This window comes from Lampris incognitus, chromosome 4 (genome assembly GCF_029633865.1).
Source record: "Lampris incognitus isolate fLamInc1 chromosome 4, fLamInc1.hap2, whole genome shotgun sequence".
Lineage (NCBI taxonomy): Eukaryota > Metazoa > Chordata > Actinopteri > Lampriformes > Lampridae > Lampris > Lampris incognitus.
Window position 1 is genome coordinate 58,418,128 of NC_079214.1, and position 20,808 is coordinate 58,438,935.

Here is a 20,808-nt window from a genome sequence, read left to right on the forward strand (position 1 = left end):
TTGTTGTGTAATGGTTTATGAATACATCAAACATGTTAGCCCTTGATTTTGGTGAAAAAGAAGGAAGTGTGATTTAAATATGTCGAATGAACAAAAGGGTACATTGCGCTACTCAAATGAATGGGGCTAGAACACTTAGCAAGTTGTAATGGAAGTCAATGAGACAAGATGGCTGCCCGCACTATTCGCAGTTTTATTTTGTGTAGTTTAGTGATTCAAAGTAATGGCTCCCGGTCATATTTAAAAGGGGTGCACAGGTGATCACTATGTTAGCGAAATGAGAGTTTTGTTTTTTTTTCTTTTGGGTGTGAAATTGGTGTGTAAATGTTCGCTGTTCACTGTGATGTTAATTTGGGTTTTCTGATAGTAGCTAAGCATGCTGGTTAGTTAGTATGTCAAACGCTAGTTAGTATTCCATTTTAATTGTTTAATTTAATTGTTGTTTGAATAAAAGATGCTGACAAGCAGAACTGAGGAATACAGCAAACACTGTCCCTCCTTGTCATTTCTCTTTTCCCCTGTTGCTAACAGGCTGTCCACAACTATTCATGGCATCATGGGATGTTGATGGGATCCCAACCGCCTGGGATCTGTAACAGCTACATATTCCTCAATCACTCTCTGTGACAGAGTTTGATCTTGAACAGTGTCTATGTGGTGTACCTCTTTGCTGAAGGTGACCAACTTCATACTTGGGCTGTCTTGTAGGCCTAGAATGTATTTTACACTTTCGTTCATAACTTGGAATTGCAAGGTTGTATGGCAGCTCACTTAGCCTGCAATGTAAAGTCACTGCACCAATAGGTTTGATCATAGTTCCTCGAAAAGCAACAAGTTTAAATTTAAATGAGTTGTCACATGCTTTGGTTTAGAGAGGGCTTTACTATGTTGTTCAATGAGTTCACTTATTTGGCAAATGTGTACAGCTTTAGCTAGCGTAAGGTCAGTCTCATTGAGCTAGGCATGTCTGACGCTGTCACTGTTAATTCCACAAACCAGTCTGTCTCAGATGAGCTCATCTTTTAATGCAGGTGTTAGCCCAGTTTCTTAATGCACTTACTGATGCTTCAATTGTTTCACCTGGTTTTTGGTATCTGGTATTGAAGCTATGCTGTAATATTATTTGTATTGTGAGAGTGCAGGAATGAGGAGACGGAGAGGTCGAGTCAATTCCGTTTACTCGCCACACAAAACAACACCGATACAGCACAATCTCTCGTGGCAACCAGCTAACCGCTAGGCTGCTGCAAACATCTCTTCCCCCCGGAAACTCTAAGCAGTCCTTACGTCAGCACTCTGAATGTCTGCCTTAAAGAAGCAGCAGCCCCTGGTGAATCTACCCTCATTTGTGTATCACCACAGTATTATTATTATTATATGCAACCCAGAGACCAACGTGACAATGGAGGGGGATAGCTTCAATACTAGATACCAAAAATCAGGTGAATAACAATGATACGGTGATGGACTGGCGGCCTGTCCAGGATGTCTGCCCACCTGCTGCCCAATGACTGCTGGGATAGACTCCAGCATGCTGCGATCTGACTTTGAATAAGCGGCTTGGATAATGGAGGATGGATAATAATAATAGGGGCGGCATGGTGGCGCAGTGGGTAGCATGGTCGCCTCACAGCAAGAAGGTCCTGGGTTCGAACCCCAGTGTTGTCCAACCTTGGGGGTCATCCCAGGTCATCTTCTGTGTGGAGTTTGCATGTTTTCGTGGGTTTCCTCCGGGTGCTCCGGTTTCCTCCCACAGTCCAAAGGCATGTAGGTCAGGTGAATCAGCTACTAAATTACATACTAAATTGTACCTAGGTGTGAATGTGTTGGTCCTGAGCCGGACTGGCGGCCTGTCCAGGGCGTCACTCCCTGCCACCCAGTGACTGCTGGGATAGGCTCCAGCATCCCGTGACCCTGATTGGGATGGGCGGCTTGGATGATGGATGGATGGATAATAATAATAATAATAATAATAATAATAGGGCATTTTATTTAAAGGCGCCTTTCATGACACTCAAGGTCAGCTTAAATCAAATACAATAAAACAAAGCGGTAAAAAACTATAAGTGCAATCAACAATAAAACACACAATAAGCAATAGAGCATACATAAGCAGGAGTGGAAAAAAAGATGCTTTGATGGTGTTAATGCTGTTAAAGTGAGTTTGCTAGTTTAAAAACATGGGCTTTAAGAGCAGTTTTGAATGTCTGAATTCTGTAATGGAGTCCAGTATGCGGCTGTGATGGGGAATGGAGTTCCAGAGTTTGGGTGCATTATAGGAGAAAGCCCTGGCACCCATTGTGCTGAGGTTGATGGCTGGTAGTGCCAATAGACCTGCTGGTGAGGACTGCAGGGAGTGAGATGGAGTGCAAGTCTGAAGGTCTGTGAGATAAGTAGGGGATAGATTATCAAGCGCTTTGAATGTTAATAATAAAATTTTTAAGTTAATCCACTGTGACACAGGAAGCCAGTGTAATTGAATCAGCAGGGGAGAGACATGTTCAGTGGACTTTGAACGTGTAATAATCCGTGCTGCAGAAGTCTGGATGAGTTGAAGTCGGTGAATAAGTTTGTTGGGGATGCCTGCCAGGATCACATTGCAGTAGTCAGTGCATGATGTGACCAAAGCATTGACTTAGACTTACATGGAGTGTTGTGTTAAAGCAGGTCGTTGTCTGGAGATGTTTTGCAGATGGAAAAAGGCAATTGGAGAGACAATGTTTATATGACTGGAAAAGGAAAGGGTACTATTTAGGATAAAACCAAGGCTCTTAGCCAGAGAGGAGACCGGTATGGTGGCTGCAGCAATGGAGAGTGAGCAAATATTAGCTTTTGAGAGTGTAGATTTAGTGCTAATGAGGAGTAGCTCAGTTTTACTATTATTGAATTTCAGATAATTATTAGTCATCCATATCTGTATATCATGGAGACAGGTAGTGACGATACGGGGGGGGGGTGGAAGTGGGCTTAGTGGACACATAAAGCTGTGTATCATCAGCATAACAGTGGAAATGGATACCATAGTGTGGGAAGATTGTGCCAAGAAGGAGCAGGTGAATAATAAACAGGAGTGGCCCCAACACGGAACCCTGGGGTACTCTATGAGAAACTATCAAACTTTCTGACCGGTAATTCCGTATTTGTGCAAAATTTGTCCTGTCTGTAAGGTAGGAAGCAAACCACTGATACACAATGCCCCCAACTTCAATGCTAGCCAGACGATCCATGAAGAGTTGATGGGATATAGTCTCAAAGGCTGTGGTAAGGTCAAGGAGGACGAGGATAGAGAGTAAACCGGTGTTAGCTGCACAAAGGAGGTCATTGGTGATCTTAACCAGGGCTGTTTCTGTGCTATGTTTGGGGTGAAAGCCAAATTGGAATTGTTCAAAGAGATTATTGTTAAAAAGGTTGATCTGGAGTTGAGATGCAAATACCTGCTCAAGATTTTGGAGATGAATGGTATCTTGGAAATAAGCCGGTAGTTTTTTGGTCATTAGAATCTAAATTAGGTTTCTTCAGAGTTAGTCTGATCATGGCAACCTTCAATGAAGGGAGAACTACCAGTGAGCTGAGAGGGGTTGATGATGGAGGTTATAAGGGAGATGATGGAGGAAAGGCACGTTTTAAGTAGGTTCATGGGAACTGGATCCAGGTGACATGTGGAGGTGCTAGACTTGGTAATAAATTCAAAAATGATTATCAGTTGGAAGACTGAAGTAACATAGGGCAGTGGATGGGGACAGTTTTATGGCACTTGTTTATGGTAAGTCAGTCTGCATGATGATAGCAGAGGCTAGCTGGTCATGAATGGTACTGATTTTGGGGTTGAAAAACTTGAAAAAAGCAAAGGTCACTGTTCACATTGGTTTCAAGTGGGTTGAGTAACCTTTTAGAGTTCTAGTATTCCCTTCAACTGTAGTGATATTTGCACAATAGGATAGCTATTGAAAGAGCATTTTTGTAATGGGGTATATGATCCGAATACATTTGTTTATGAACAGCAAGTCCAGTCGTGGTGCAAAGTCTCTCAAGGCGTCGACCTATCGCCTTTGGCTGATGTAGTTCAGGTGTGTACCAGGGAGCAGTATGGGCAAATGAGACAACCCGTGTTTTCAGGGGGGCTAAAGTATCAAGTGCAGAAGATAACTATCACTGTAGTAGTGCGCCAGATCAGGTAGTGAGGGCGTGGGAGCAGAAATGGGGTTCAAGGTAATTAAACTGCTGAGATCATCTGGATTAACCTATCTAATGTTGCGGTATGATATGGTACGATGCACCCTCAAATTAGACTAGCGGTTCAAGGCAATATCAAAAAAGTGGATATCCGATGTCCATGCCCCCCTCCAATTACAGCACCCCCTCCCAGAAAATAATTCCAAAGTCCCTGGGTAAAACACATCAGGAGTTCTCCGTATCACCCAGCTTCTAATGGAGCTGCAGAACGCTTAGTGCAAAATCTGAAAAAAGCATTGGAGAATGGGGAGAGTGCAGATACGAGTTTGATGCATTGTATCCAGAATTTCTCTTCTGTGACAGAAGCACACCACAGTCCACTACAGGGAAGCACACCACAGTCCACTAAAGGGAAAACACCTGCAGAGTTGTTCATAAAACATGAATTCAAAACAACGTTGTCCCTGATAAAATCTAGCTTTTCTGAGGTCATGCCGCAGAAGCAGGGAGCCCAGTAGGCCAAACAGGCTGACTGACTGGAACACAGAAAGTTTTTGTTTCGGAATCACAGGGGAGGGGATGGTGTTAAGTGGCTACCAGTAGCACTGTAAAGGTACTGGGTCCTGTTACACATTTGTTGAAAGTGTGTAGGAAAATTTGCAAAAGACATGCAAGTCAATTTCTCAGTACTGCACTGTCCACCAATGTCTCAGATGACATGTTTTCGGATTCTGATGTAGCTTCTGAGGAGGGGTTTTCAAGTGTCATATACCAGTGTGTCAGGCTCTGAAAATGGTGATGTGCAAAACCATACTGTGGATCAACAGCAGCCAGAGGTTAATGCTGCAGTCCCCAGAGTGAGTCAACAGTCTGTTGAGAAACCCAAGTGGCAAGTTAAGCCGTCTGATAGATTAAATCTGTAGGAAACTAGTTTCTTGAATTTGAAGACGTTACCTAAGAACTAGAGGTGGAGTTAATGTTTCCGATTTCAGGTGAGGATTTCAGGTTTCCAATTTCAAGGGAGGAGTGTTGTGAGTGTAACACAAATGGATGCATTACAGAGTAAACTGTGTCAGGGGTAACTTCAGTGACTTGTGCCCTTGTGGTCTGCATTAAAGAAGAACCTTGGTTATTTGTACCTGTTTTGGTGTTTACCATTATTGAGTAGATACATGACATATAGCAAAGACATAAAACCTCCCTCTTCTTCTCTTCTCTTTTTCTCCCTCTCACTCCGAACTCTCTCTCCATATTACCCCCCCCCACACACACACACACACACACATACATATCAGAGCGGTTCTGGGGTGATTGGGATCAGTGATGTGGAGCTGGCAAAGTGAGTCTGGCCGTAATAGCATTTCATTGATAGAATTTAAATTGGATGTTAAATAAGCATTACTCTGCCTGATTGTCTGACCAGCCCAGGGAAGTGGGCAAGCAGTGAGGCAAGAAGATATACGAAATTGGGATGAGATTGAATTAAAGCGTGAACAATTAGGGGTGAGCTGTTGGTACCTCTTACCTCGGCTCCTCTCATCCACACCTTCTCGGAGAGGCGTGCATGCTTTTCTCCATCATATCCCTCTTCTCAGTAGATGCGATATGATCTAGCAATCCTTCCCGCTGCAGTAAAAAAGATTTGCAGTTATTGCCCTTCTTTTTTTCCATTTGATATAAAATTGAGTTGTCCTCTCCCCACCTCCACCTCTTCCCTTTTCTTACTCTCTTGCGTATCTCTATCTTTTTGTGCCGTACACCACTTAAACAATTAAAATGTTTCAGAGAAAAGGCTGTGTTATGCTAATGGTGGGTGCTGTTTCTCGTTTTAACCGTGGAGACACTGTCTCACCTGTTCTGCATCGGCAAGTCTATGAAAACACCCCAACTCTGTAGCTCAACCTTTACATCCTCCAACATAATGTCTCTGACAGCCTGCTCAGAGGGCAAACGAGAGAGATGCGTCGAGATGAGTGGGTTGGTTGGCAGAACGAGTCGGAGTCATGTCGGGGGGCGGGGGTGGGGGGTAGACATCACATCGAGGGGGATAGACGTCTTTCCTCCCCATTCCCTGTTTTAATTTCTTCTCCTTCTGGCCGTGAAGGACCGGTGCGTGGCTCGGCTCAGTTCGGCCTCCCATTCCAGGACAAATGGTACCTAAATGGTCCAGCTGGACCTAGATCAGGCCTCATTCCAGCGCCCATCCAACACCTCACTCGTCCCTTTTTATCACCATGGAAACCTCCCTGTGGCCACAGCTGTTGTAAAGATGGCTGTTTGTGTGGAAGTTATGTGTAAGGCTTGTTTTCTGAAGTTTTTTTTTCTTTGGTCCCTGAAAAGCTTTGTTTGTAGTTGATTTACATGCTAAGGCCCCTTTTCAGACGTATGTTCCCCCCGCTACTCGGTGGATCAAGCCCCAAACAGCTCTATCTAGAGAAGAGCCCTCTCGCCAGGCCTCTCGTTTTAGGAAACTTTACTGTTGACCTGTCAGTCAGTCTTATCTCTAACACAGCGCCTTGCCCAGCTCTTTTCTCTCATCCTGCGTCATGCTTCTGTGAGTGTGTGACTGTGTATTCCGTATTTGTGTGTATTTTTTTTCTTGTTAAGTGCCTATGGGTCTTTTTCTTAGTCCAAACAAAGTACTCTCCTCCCCGAGGGACTAGTTTCTTTCCACGTCTGCTCTTTTTTTAGCTCACCAACCTCTCATTTTCATCCCAAGGTTCTCTTCTGCTAAGTATATGTCTTTATGCTAATAAGTGCTTTTTTGTGCGCTCTGTGAGAGCCCTGAATTCCTAACTTTCAAAGAAGTCTTCATTTGGCGATCTCCCCTGTGGGCTCTGATCGCTGCTTTTGGGAGTCTTTTGAAAGCACAACAAGATTTTCATGGATAACCCAGTGCCTGTTCCACTTCTCACCATCCACTGTCATGTGTTAAATTGATCCTTTTTGTTTTGCATCATCCTTCCACATTTTCCTCACATCTGCACAGCCTTCATCTTTGACTTTTCCTCTGTGATCACTTCCAATCTTGTCCCATTACTCTATTTGCGCTTTCCCCTGTCTCTTACTTTGACACTTGCAATTGTGTTTGCCCTCTTCGACCCCTTCAATTTTTCTTTATCACCTCCATTTTCCCTTTGTTCTCTCATTGCAGGGCAAGCATTGTGCAGAAAAGGATAATCTATTTCCAGGATGAGGGCTCACTCACAAAGCGAATGTGTGAGAAAGGTAGGCCTCTGTCATTTACACAAAGACAATAAGACGCATTTGATATCCATTTTCCTCTGTCCCTCCCTGCTGGTAACCACTTTCCCCTCTGTGTCAATCTTCCTTTCCTCCAGTTTCTTGCTTTCATTTGATTTTGATGTGGGGGAATCATCTCCACTGTTTTGCCCTGGCATGTATATGATGAATAAGTGCAGTCGCCATAGCTGGAGGTGATACTGTATTAGCTGGCAACCCAAGCCGCAGATCAAAAGACCTCTTTTGCACATCCATCACTTTTTCTTCCCCTCGCTCCGTGCTGCCCTCACTCCTATCCTTTCCTTCGTCCCTCCATCTTTAACTTTCAACCACTGCATCAGGTAATGTCAGGGGTACAGCTCCTAACCATAACTCTGTTGATATCTGTTTTTTCTTCCTATGCATCTCTCTCTTTCTCTCTCTCGCTATCTCTCCCTCCATCTGTTTCCATATTTTGTTCGCTTTGTAGAGCCTTTGTACGGTGAGATCACAGAGAAGCCTCTGCTTGACTGTTGTGCCTGCGGAACAGCCAAGTACAGAGTCACCTTCTATGGAAACTGGTCAGAGAAGATCCATCCCAAAGACTATCCCCGTAAGCACAAACTACTCTTGTTTACTTCACCTCACCTCTGTCACACATTTGATCTGCATTATTTCACACTATCCACAAAATTATCCAGGATATTTTCCTCATGGGCTGTGGTGGTGCTATGTCATTGTGTCTGCGTACATTGTCTATATATACACACACACATATATACATTTTTATATATACATCATATCCATCCATCCATTACTCAAATCGCTTATCCTGCTGTCAGGGTCGCAGGGATGCTGGAGCCTATCCCAGCAGTCATTGGGCAGCAGGCAGGGAGACACCCTGGACAGGCCACCAGGCCATCACAGGGCTTGTCATGATAATATATGTTATAATATTATTCTATTATAATAATAATATTAATATTAATTATTACAATAATTATATAAATAATAATATATATATAATTACTATTAATTATAGTATAATTAATAGTTATTAATAATAATTATAGTATATATGTGTGTATATATGTGTGTGTGTGTGTGTGTGTGTGTGTGTGTGTGTGTGTTCCTACCATTGAGTGTTTCTTTTAACGAAGTTTATATATATATACATTATATAGACAGCTGATGATTGCTTATGGCATGAAACAGGCTTGTACTGTCTCAAAGAATTTACTTGACTCACTGGATTATTTTGCTCCTTATTTGTTGAGCACTTTCCCTACCGTTGAGTGTTTCTTTTAACAAAGTTTTATATATATATATATATATATATACACACACACACACACACACACACACACACACACACACAACCTTGAGCCTGACTCTCAGGAGATGAAAGAAGCCAGGGATTACTTTAGCTCTCCTCTCTAAATCGAGCCCCCCACTTGTCAGATCAATATAGTGATTAGAGCAGAGTAAGATAAAACCGGCAGATCAAGAGGAGCCCTAATTTACTGGCTTTTTATGGGAGGGAGAACTTTATAGGGAGCTCATTCTCTTACACACTCGCACATACACCAACACACATCTCACAAATAAATGAACTTCAAAGAAAGATAGTGCGAGTTGGCCCCTGCATGGTTGTTGTTTCCATCCTTGTTGTCAAGATACCACAGCTTGATATCTCCCCCACTGACCTGCCAACACAAAAACACATCCAAGGTAACCCGCTGTTAGTTGTCAAGCATGTTGTACAATACTGCTCCCTATAATTATTACAGGGATCAGAAACTTAAAGAATGGCATATTTGAGGATGATTATAATTATTCTTGAATATGTCATTCTTTAAGTTTGCATTTCCATGATGATTGCATGTCAGAAGTAAATGAAATGTAAAGTGTGCTTGATTGACATTGCCTGTTAACTAGCGTTAACCAGTGAGGCATCTGCTGTTCCAAAGCAAGAAGCAATATGGCATGATTTGAATGTCATCCTTCTATTTTTACGAGATGTCCTTCAAGTAGAGGGACAGAGAATGCACCCACAGTGGTGGCACACATTCTGAGACCAGAGGGTCACTATAAAACAGGCCAGCTGTGTGGTTTTAGTTTTTTATAAGCCGCTGACATGATAACCTTGACAGTTCCATTTTGTTCTCCGTCCCTCACATCCCCATTGTGAGGAGCAGCAAAGGATGACTATTCAGCCCGAGAGAGGCAGCCATCTGCATGCTTTGGACAGAGGGAGATGGAGAGAGGAGAATGGTCTGGTTGGCAACACTGTCTACTTATGGGTAGGGGATGAAATGTAGTGGGGGGGGCAGACAGACATACATGGAGATAAAGGGAGGGAGGGAGGGAGCGCAAGAAAGGGAGAGAGCGACAGAGTGAGAGACAGATAGTAACAGACAGGCAGGGAGAGAGCGAGAGGGAGCGACAGACAGAGGGAGAGAGATGGAGAGGGAGGGAGGGAGGGAGCAAGAGAATGTCTGAGTTTGTGTGTGCGAGAGAAAGATAAAGAGTGGGAGAAAGGTGTGTGTGTGTTTGAGTGAGAGACAGTATAAAGTACGCAGGGATACACTACCTGACTGCAGTATGTGTTTTGAGGTTGTTAGTGAGCATGGCTTCAGTCAGTCTGTCAGGCCTGCATTTTTCTTGATGAGTGACTAGATGAAGGTGCAATGGGTGTTTGCTTGTATACCCACCCTTCACGCCGTGGCGCTGTCATGAATTGCAAAAGAGAGGCAAGACAGGAGCAATTTGAGGCGCGTACCAGAGTGGTCAGATAAAAGTCTCCCATCACTGAACAAAGACTGTCATATAGTCAGTAGGAGCCTCAGATTGCCTGGGGGGGAGTGGAGAGTGAGATATGACATTCCAATAACGAAGGGAATTAGACTCAAACACCACTATGACCTTGGGAAGGATGTGAGAGCAAAGCATTACTTTAGAGGAAAGTTTCCTCCTAGGGATAAAAAAAAAATTCTTGCAGATGTTTCCCCCGCGACTGTTGTAATGCGGACTTGCTGAGACAACAGTGTTGAGGATCAATCCAAGATTAAAATCGATATGAGCAAAACACAATTAATGGTAATGAGTATACAGGGAAATAATGAGACAACAAAACAACTGACCTCCTTTCAATTATTGTTTGATCTTCAGCCATAGCAAAAAAAAAAATCATTTTCAAATCTGTTTTTTATTTAAAAGTTTCCTAGCACTGAGATAATACTCATCCATATTCAATAGGGAGGAAAATGGTTTTAGTACTGTGGTGCATGAGGACAACCAAGCTGTTGTCAGTAGTCTCCGACTGACTAGGATGTCTCATGGTCTAACTACCAGGTCGAGCGAACCACTGGTCGGCCATCATTGGTGCATCCCACTCCAAGAACTATGTGCTGTGGGAGTATGGCGGCTACGCCAGTGAAGGAGTGAAACAGGTTGCTGAGCTGGGCTCCCCGGTCAAGATGGAGGAAGAGATCAGGCAGAAGGTAAGATTCACCAGCAGTAGATGCAGATTGGGACATGGCTTGTGTGATGTCCTCTGGGGCTATATATCATGCCCCCCCTCCCCCCCAGCATCACCACCACCACCGCCGCCTCACTGAGTATTTCCTTCACGGGGTTTGAAAACACTACGGGTTACAATGTTACAATTACAGTGTTACAGTTTCATTTAGCACACACTTTTGTCCAAAGCGATGTACATCTGAGAGTTAATACAACACAAGCAAGGATCTAGTCAGGAGGGGACAATGCAAGTAAGTGCCAAAAAACCAGATTCAAGTCTGATGGGACATGGGTGTCAACAGGCAGTGCGCAAAGGCAATTCATAGAACCGAATTTTTTTTTTTCTTCAGGTGACTTGACAGAAAATTTAGGCTTATAGACATTAAAGGAATAGTTCAGATGTTTTTAGTCGATTCTCATTTTATACTTGCGACTCGTAGTACATTGTAGGTTTTATTTTCACAGTCAGTCATCCTTTTCTTTACACTGGGCACACAGCTGCAGCTTGCCATCTGCAATTCAATGCAACTAATGGGGACAAATCCACAATCTTTGTTCGGTTAAAAAAAAACACTCCACGGTTCGGCCAATGTTAACAATGCTACAGCAGCCTGTTGCCATGAATTTGAGTGGTAATTTAAAAAAAAAAAATATTTTTTTGCAGCCAGTTCACATTTATTTTCCTGCCATGCTACTTCCTGCAACACATCTTACAAGCGGTTACCAGCAGGAGTCACTCCGCTGCAGCACAGCAAACGCTAAGAGGGAATTTAGCGGTAAAAACGATTTGTAAATCTTTAAACTGACCTCTCAAAATCGAATTATGGTAGACTGCTGGGGCATCAAGTTAGCCTTTGCTGAACTGTGAAGAGAATGAGGATTGTGAATTTGTCTCCCATTAACTGCATTGAACTGTAAATGGCAAATGATCCATGCCCAGAATAAAGACAAAATGATGTGGTCAAAACAAAGCATTTTTGTTATAACCTGGGTCTTATTTCTGTAGTTTTTGCCATTTTGGTTATCAGTTATTATGTAATTTTACTCACCTGATTCAATCTAGAGATTTTGGACAAGGGACCACCATTTGACACAACTTTACAATGGTGCCCTATTGGGTAACTGAACACAAGCCTTAAACCTGTCTTATCGACACCAACAACAAAAACCCAAGGCTCAGTCAGACTGTTTATGTGATTTCCCAATTATCTATGACATCTGAATTGAGCTGATGAGGTTGTTAGTCGATGGTTACTATTATAGTGTAGCCTGGTCATCTCTGCATCTTGAACTAAGAAGTGGCTCAGCAACGTGATTGATCATTGACGATACCGGACATTTTGATGATAATGTTTATCTTGCACTCTCAGTTTTCACTTCCAATATGTAGTGAAATATATCGGACACTCCTGTTCAGTTGTCCTGTAAGATGCCCGTTGTCAAGTTGTGTCCAGCGGTATTCCTGTATCTAAAATCTCTACAATGAAGGGGGTTAGTAAAATGATGTCATAACCGATATGCACAGTGGGAAATACCAAGAGTTTTTTTCTCACTGTTCATCTCATCAATGGTGGGGTGGTATGATATGAAAAATGGGATGGACCTGGGGGGGGGGGATTGAATGTCTTACTTGGTTGTTCAGAAAGTGCAGCTCAGAAACTGTATTGCGCCAAAACTTGGGCTGTTATGACGATCAACATCAAAGGCTAGAACGGCCTGCTAAGCAGTTCAGAAACTGTATTGTGCCAAAACTTGGACTGTTACTACAATCAAAATCAAAGGCTAGAACGGCCTGCTAAGCTGTTCAGAAACTGTATTGTGCCAAAACTTGGACTGTTACGACGATCAAAATCAAAGGCTAGAACAGCCTGCTAAGCAGTTCAGAAACTGTATTGCGCCGAAACTTGGACTGTTATGATGATCAACATCAAAGGCTAAAACGGCCTGCTAAGCAGTTCAGAAATGGAATTTACCCGCAACTGGAGAAGAGTATGACTACCCGCTCAAGTTACCTTACTTATACACCATCATAAGAAACTTACTGTATATTTTACTTTAAAGGGGTTGTTTTCAGCTGGTAAGCTTTCATTTTAACCAGGCCTCTATTGAGACAAGTGGGGCAGTGTTATTACATTTTTTTTTCTCTTAAACCCAAGGAAAACCATTTACGTTCAAACCTTCAAAGAGCAATTTCCCAAAAAAAAAAAATCCCCTCAATATTTTTCAGCAAAAATTGGCAAGACAAAATTGCTCAATTGCACCTGACTTATTACAGCATATACTGACCTCATGAAATACATTCAGGAGATTACGTCTAAAATGGATGTTGGTTTTTAGTGCTCTGCCTACTCGATCAATAACTGTGATAGCAAACCAGGTTCAATTATACCTTACTGCACTCTTGGGAAATATCCTCTAGTGTCTCTTTCCAGCTGCTTTTCGCAACCTTCATCTGACATTCACACGTCTTTCTCTCTTCATTGTTTTCCAGGTCTCACACCACTTTGGTCACTTAGCTTTTCACAGTGAATGGGCAGTGCATTCACCTTTATAATTTTATTGTTTATGGATGGCTTGATAGTAAAGAAAGAGGGACAGAGATGAAAAAAGAGCTATTATAATGAGACAATGCAGAGAGGAGTGATGGGTTTTTATTGAGAGCTTGTTTTCGGGTGATACTGAAGACCTTGAGTCACAGAAGATAATGAGAGTGTTAAAGCCCGTGCGTCATCACCGGTTTCTCACCTTTGTCTTATTTTTGCCTCTCAAGACGAGGTAGTTAACTGTGCCACCTGGATCCTTATTGCTGAAGTTGATTTTAGAGAAGCCTGAGTTACGGGTCAAATAAATAATGAGATTTTATCTGGAATAACATTTTCCAAGGTTACAGTTTTCTTTTGAGGACATTGTGAAGATACATTTGTTTGTGAATAGATATCTGGTTATATTTGCTTCGTTGTTAACTTTGGTGTGATTAAATATCCATTACAGAGATGTTCATGATCGTGATTCATGTGTTTCTGTTAACAGTCCCTTCGCTTCAGCGCCCACACATGGGAGGGCGTCTGAATTCATTTACCCACCCTATTACATGTTGTTATTCAGAGATCAGGTGGAACATGCCCGGACTCCATATGGCGTTGTTCCGTATGGTGCTGTTCCTTTCAGAGTAGCGGGTGAGATTTGTCCCTCAAGGTTGGTTGATAACTTCACTTTGAGTGTTTTGCGGCTCACGCTGTGACTGAGACGCTGCTGAGAAAGAGCCACGCGATTGATTTCTAGGTGGTGAGAAAGGCACGCAAATGTAGGGTGTCTATCAGCCCGAGGATCAATACAAACCTTTAGTGGACTGTTGGTTATCAGGCTACATAATTATCACTCATTGACTGGAAAAAAAAACCCCAACCCCAGTCCACTTTTGTGTGTATGTGTATGTGCATGCATGCATGAATATGTGTAAGATTAGATTAGGCCTTTTGTCATGATCACTCACAAGGCCCACGGGTTCTCAACGCCTAACCATACTGCGCTGTAACAACGAAAAGTAAACTATAACTTTTCTCTTGCCTCGTGCAACTACTGCAGCCTCTTATATTACTCGCCATCATATAACTCAATATTGTACACTGAACATAAGAGTCTTCTTGCCCTTGAGGTAATTGAGCCGCTGGGTGAAGGAGCGCTCCTCTCTTTTGAGCACTGGAGCGCTTCTCTGTAAATGCTGACACAAACAGAAAGCTGATTCGCCTTTGTGTCAGGTGAGGCGTCGCAGGGAACAACTGGCGATGGATGCAAAATTGATATTCATAGCCAGGCTTGATTCCAGCCGGCGGGTGCACTAATCTTAGTGTTCATACAAAAGTTTCATTTGCAGAAGCAAGCAGGCATACAGAAACACACACACACACACACACATGCGCACACACACACACAGTGTTTCTCTATACTTGTGGGGACCCCTCATTGACTACATTCATTCCCTAGCCCTTAATGCTAACCTTAACCATCATTACTAAATGCCTAACCTTAACCCTTACCCTAATTCTAATTCTAACCTTAACCCTAAAACCAAGGCCCAACCTGAAAATAGACCCTTTCCCTCATGGGGACCCATAAAATCCCCCCCCCCCCCGCTAGGTGGTTTCTTGTTTTTCTATCCTCACAGGGACATTTGGTCCCCATTGGGATAGAAAAACAAGGGTACACACACTTCCATACGGACCGCTCCTCGTCCTGCTGACGTCAATGCAGAGTGTGATGGCTTTATTTTTTTATCAAGAGTTTGTCAGCCATTCAGAGTAGGGACGAGGGTGTGCTGGGCCATATGTCTCGCTGTTGCGACCGATCAGATATCTGGTGGAGAAACTCCTTACGTGGGCTCGTCTCCCGGGAACAAAACAACTTGAGAGCTCGAGGCGAAAGATTTAAATCCTCATTGATCAAAGCCTGGGATAATGTTCAACAGTGGCACTGCGCCGTATATTCTTTATATTTCGCTTTTTAATCGAAAGCTGGTATTGAGAGCAGAAGCGAAGATGCGATATCTACGCCTCGCTGCATTCTATTTGTCCGTCCCATACGAGCAAAGCAGCTGCTCGCTTCTTTCTGCTCGGCCTGCTCATTGCAGTCCCCTACTACGTGTCCCACTGGTAATGAAAACATGATTGCATGTAAGAGCCTTCTCAAACAGAGGCTCGGCCCACGAAGTCAGAGCACCTGTGCTCCTAACAAAGACAGTCCATCACAACACTGTGCACCTCATCGAATTTAAAAGGCCTGTTTGATGATGATAAGTGTGGCTGTCACTGATCTTTTCAAAATTCATGCATTCAAAAGAGCAGCAGAAGATTACGAAGCACAAATAACTGAGTGGGCACTTGGATTAGATACGTGGTATATTGCAACCAAAGGCACAGATAAAATTTGTACTCATCATCGTGTAGCATAACACACATATGATGTGGTTCAGGGAATAGGGCAACTGGGCCAGGTGAGCTTTAGAAAATAATAGGGTTGGCCATTTCGTTCCACATTGCCTGCCCAGTCTTTGGCCAGGTGTCTTTCCTGTTCCATTTGCCAACTACAAATGTACTTATCTGGGGATTTGGCAGCACAGGGATACAGCCCGGGACCATTGCAGCCCCCTGCCTTTCCTGTCTGACGTGATTTGTATAAGCGGTCAGCCATTACAGAAGCTCAGTGTGTCCCTAATGAGAAGTTTAATGAGACTCTCCATGGACCAGAGACCAAGGCCAAGGCCTCAGATGGATTATGAAATCTCCTATTTCCTCTCACAGCATGGGATGTTTTTCATTACTGCACAGTACGGACGCTTACAGAATGGTCTATTATGGTTAGCCCACAGCTGTGCCACGGAGCAATGAAAAGGCAACAGTGGCTAGAGCCAAAGAGGGCATAACAGAATAATAACATGAAATGTAGATAATAGTCCCTTACACGGTTTTGCTCTGGGTTTACACAGCTTTTAGAATGGTATACCTGTAGATATACTAATACTTCCCTCCCATCTATGTTCAGTTTTTTTTTTTTTGGACCAACCCTCGTTGGGGCACAGGCTAGTCAAAAAATAGAGAGCGCCTTGGTTTAATATTTGGTCTGATGCTGTAACTCCTCTGCAGATGTTGATGCAGAGATACTGTCCCACTGACTGCTGAGTCTGACACTAAATGAAAGAGTGCAATAGTAAAGAGACTGGTAAAGAACGTGTATGGACATGGGTTTTACTGTGTGGTGCCACCAACTTACTAAACACACCCGAGTACTTTGAGACCAATGATGAAGAAGCTTGTGAGAGAAATGGGATGTCGTATGTTGACTGGAGTCCAGTTTGAGAGGGCCACAGTAGTTGTCTCTCTGATGTTAAAGTGCCATGTAGGCTCTCTGGTCGGAGCAGCATATGATGCCGGTCATTTTACTTTACCATGGCTTTTTCTCTTTCCATCTGATACTTATCCCCCCTGTCCTTTTGTTTCCCTCTCCTCCTCTTCTGGTCATAGCATGCCATTGCTGGAGTCCATTTGTTTCCCCCTGTATCTCTCTGTGTGCGTGCTGCAGGGTGAGGTCAGCTTTGCCACAGAGGGATAGCAATTAGCTATAAAGAGGCTTCCCAGAGGGTGAGGTCCTGACCCCAGCCCTGCATCCAACCTCGCCAAGCCATGGTGGCCAATGCCAAACCAGAGATGAGTGGGTGTATACAGCGCGCTGACAGAGGATTAATTCCCCAGCTCTCCACCACAGCCTTCATGCAATGCTGTGAGTGGGTGTCATCACCAGCCCCGAGTCCCCTTTTTCTTCACAGCGGCACTTGGTTTGCCGAGCCTTTTGTTTTTTTTGTTTTTCCCCGGCAGCTTCCCCGCCGCTTGTCTGTGTAAAAACTGGGCACTGGAGTTTTACAGGGAAAATTTGGTTAATTTCAGCAGGCAGTTTTCTGGTGCCCCATCTACTCAGCTTTATGAGTCCAGTTAGAGATATTTCCTGTTTAGGAAAACAAAGCGCTCGGAAAGCCTATGTCTGTCCTGCTTCCAAAGACTGTTGTTGTGATTGGCAAAATCAGTGGTACAGCCAAAGGCAGGCACATTTTGAAATGTTGTTGAGTAGTGCTTGCCAATGTCTTCTTTGTTCTCCTGTGTGTGTGTGTGTGTGTGTGTGAGATTGCACAAACATGATGTGGGCATGCAAATGTGTCCTGTACTCTGCATCAAAATGAAGAGAGCAGCAAAGGAAAGCAGGCTCGAACATAAAAAAGTCAAGCTGTCCATATACGGGTTTGTGTACAGATTTTGCATATCTGTTATTGCTGTGTGTTACAGGGATGTAATTGTTTATGTATTTGCATCATATTTGTTTAGCACCGGGCTTCGGTTCATTGAAGGCAGCTTGCCTTTCATGGACTGGGGGGGGGCATGCAGAAAGTAAGCGGTTTTGTGAGTAAACTCATGATGTGTTTGCATGAATTTGACTTTATAGATGATTTCAGTTTGTCTTACACCAGGGGTTTTCACATTCATTACTCTCAAAGGTCCGCATCCGATTTTTATTCAAGGTCAGAGGTCTGGAAAGATTGGCGATAACAAAATAACTAAACTAAAACTAGTCGACTAAAGGGTCCGACCCATTCGCCAAGGGCTAGCGAGTCTGCTCATTCATTATTGCTGCACTACCGCCCTCCTTCGGGAAGCACGTTCCCACACTTCAGCAGACCAGCGCTTCCGATGGCCTCACAGTGTCACCTTCCCTCTTCTGACACCAATGTAACGAATTCAGGGGGCAGCCGGGACGCGAACCCGGGTCTCCCACACCACGGGCAACTACGTTAACCAGTCGACTAACAGGTCCGACCCGTTCAACGGGTCGGACCTGTTATAATGTTCTGTAAAGATCCCCCTTACTCTGCTTCTGATTGGCTCTAACCCTAACCAAAACCCGCGTACCGGTAGGCTACTCGCTACTGTCATTCATGGTTGCACTAGTTTCTGTCCTTTGTTCTGCTCTGTGTTTCAAAGAGGGTGGGGCTCGGTACCCCCCCCCCCACACACACACACACACACGGAGCGGAGCAGAGGTGAGACAGTGAACCAGGTGAAGAGAAAATAGTGTTACTTGGGTTGACAACAACTACACTCATTACGTTATTGTAGGCGCAATAAAAGCTTCGCCAAAGCAAATTCTGTGGTGTAACGTTAACGCATGAACTCGCCAGCAACAGCGCACAAAATAGAAAACATTATACTTCATAATGTATTGTATTCATAACACGAGGTATGGGCTGGGTCCGGCTCCGGACCCTTTGAGAAGCCCTGCTTATGCCTGAAATATGGAACGAACCTCAGATGAAATGTGGCAGCTGTCTGTAGATACTCACTGCTGCCCAGGACACAAAATGATTCGTGCTTAACGTAGACATTACACATAGTTTGACTAGAACTCTTATGGTCTTTCCATGTGTATTTGATTTTAAATACCTCTTTAGTAACATGAAATGTCATTGACTTTTTGCAATTTTAGCTCTTGTATTTTAATGATGAGCTTCTTGAGACTGCAGGCCTATATGCTTTTTTTCTGAAGTAATCCATGTGTTCAAAATATGCTTCATTTTTGTATCTTTTCAGCTAAGGCAATTTACAAATAAAATCAGACCTTTTCCAGTTGTGTATTTTACACAACACGTGTGTTATTTTTGCTGTAATATACAGATTATTTACAGATTATTAGGCTGGGAACCAGATGAATCTGCGAGCTCATGTTTTACGTTTGCTCAGTCCAGCCTCCTGTTCGAGCAGATTTCCAGCGAATGGGCCCAGGTCGGGCCAGTCACAACCGTTTATCTCATATGGGGCGGGTTTAATACTACGATTTACGGCATTATTCTTTTCCCCATCCGTGTTATGGAAATTCAGCCTCTGATTGGCTAGTACTCATTGCCTCCGTTGGTTAGAGTTAGGGAGGGGTAAGGGATATGGTTAGCCAATCGGATGCAGAGTAGGGGCGGGTCTTCCCGGAATGCAAGTGGGGGAAAAATAACGCTGACGTATAGAGGAGCGCCGTTGGCTGCTGCTGATGTGGAACAGTCTGTTGAATCTGCTATCTTGATAGTATCGCAACGAACTGGATGGTATAGTTTTTCTAAAAGAATAACAAGCAACTGCACTTAAAGTTTTTGTTGATAAGAAATATGTTTGCCGTACTTCTGACAGGATTTGGTAACTAAATTGAGAATGATCAATAATCAGTATAAAACTCACAACAGCTTTAAGTCGAGAAGGAAATTGATACCGTAATTTTTAAGCGCCACATCACACATTTTTTGCTCTGATTGGTTGTAGGTCTATCCAATTGTGTCCAGAGGCATTTTGGTCTACGCCTGTTGATAACGCCCCTTGGAAATCAAAAATGAAGTGACAGGAACTAGACTAATTAGTCTGGTGGCCAGTGATACAGAGAACTTGCAAAAAAAAACAAAACTCAATGAGACGAGGATCCTTCAAAATAAGACTTTTATTGATGAATCAACAAAGTCTGAGTCAGGTCTGCAGAGTGACTGAAAATCAGACAAAAGCCTGCAAGTCTTTATACCATTTACAAATCTAGTGAACAATCTACTTGCGTCAGTCAATGTCCTGCTGTTAATCAGGGTCCTTGTTGATCAGGACATGTTGGTGGAGCAGGAGCCTCTCTATCGATGTAAGGATGACGTTAGGATGTCTTCAGTCATCGCCCTTTGACAGTCTAATGGTTGTCTTGATATGCTACTACTACTGCTGCTACTGTTTTCTGCACAATAATGGTTACACTTACATAATGGAATGTCACCTATCATACTTTTGAGCATAAACAAGTTTATCTTCTACTGACGTTATGTCCTGGTTATATGGCCTTGTGCTACTTGCCACACTTGTTTGTCGCTCTAGTCACATGAAATGACGGATACCCACATGTGCCCTTACGTACTACCATATTAGCATTTGCGAATTCATCCGGTTTCCAGGCTAACAGATTACAATGGAACAGTTCAAAGGCCTCAAAGGGTATGTGCAATTTAAAATACAATTCAAGTCCTATCCAGATGAAATCGAACTTAAATTCACGATGGAGAGTGATGATGAAGCTCATGAATTAGAGGACCCCTATCATCTTAAAAGTCAGGTGTACCATGTATGTCAGGGTTCCCCAAATAGTTTTCCTCAAGGGCCAAATCATGTCATGCATGCCAAGCCAAGGGCCAAAACGTCCGGGGTTTTTTTTTCCCCCATTGTGCCTGCAAAAGTTGTTTTATGTGCAGATGTTGTTCTTGCTGCTATTACAATTATTATTATCCATCCATCCATTATCCAAACCACTTATCCTGCTCTCAAAGTCGTGGGGATGCTGGAG

At 43.3% G+C, this 20,808-nt stretch overlaps 1 protein-coding gene across 1 annotated transcript in view; it reads left to right on the forward strand.

Annotated features, from left to right (window-relative positions):
* The window catches only part of spon1a (spondin 1a), a 177,135-nt gene that overhangs the window by 40,578 nt on the left and 115,749 nt on the right, over positions 1-20,808 (forward strand). The window contains exons 3-5 of the mRNA XM_056279385.1: positions 7,328-7,401; positions 7,886-8,008; positions 10,750-10,898. Of these exons, the coding sequence (XP_056135360.1) occupies positions 7,328-7,401; positions 7,886-8,008; positions 10,750-10,898 (346 nt within the window). The remainder of the gene's footprint in view (positions 1-7,327; positions 7,402-7,885; positions 8,009-10,749; positions 10,899-20,808) is intronic.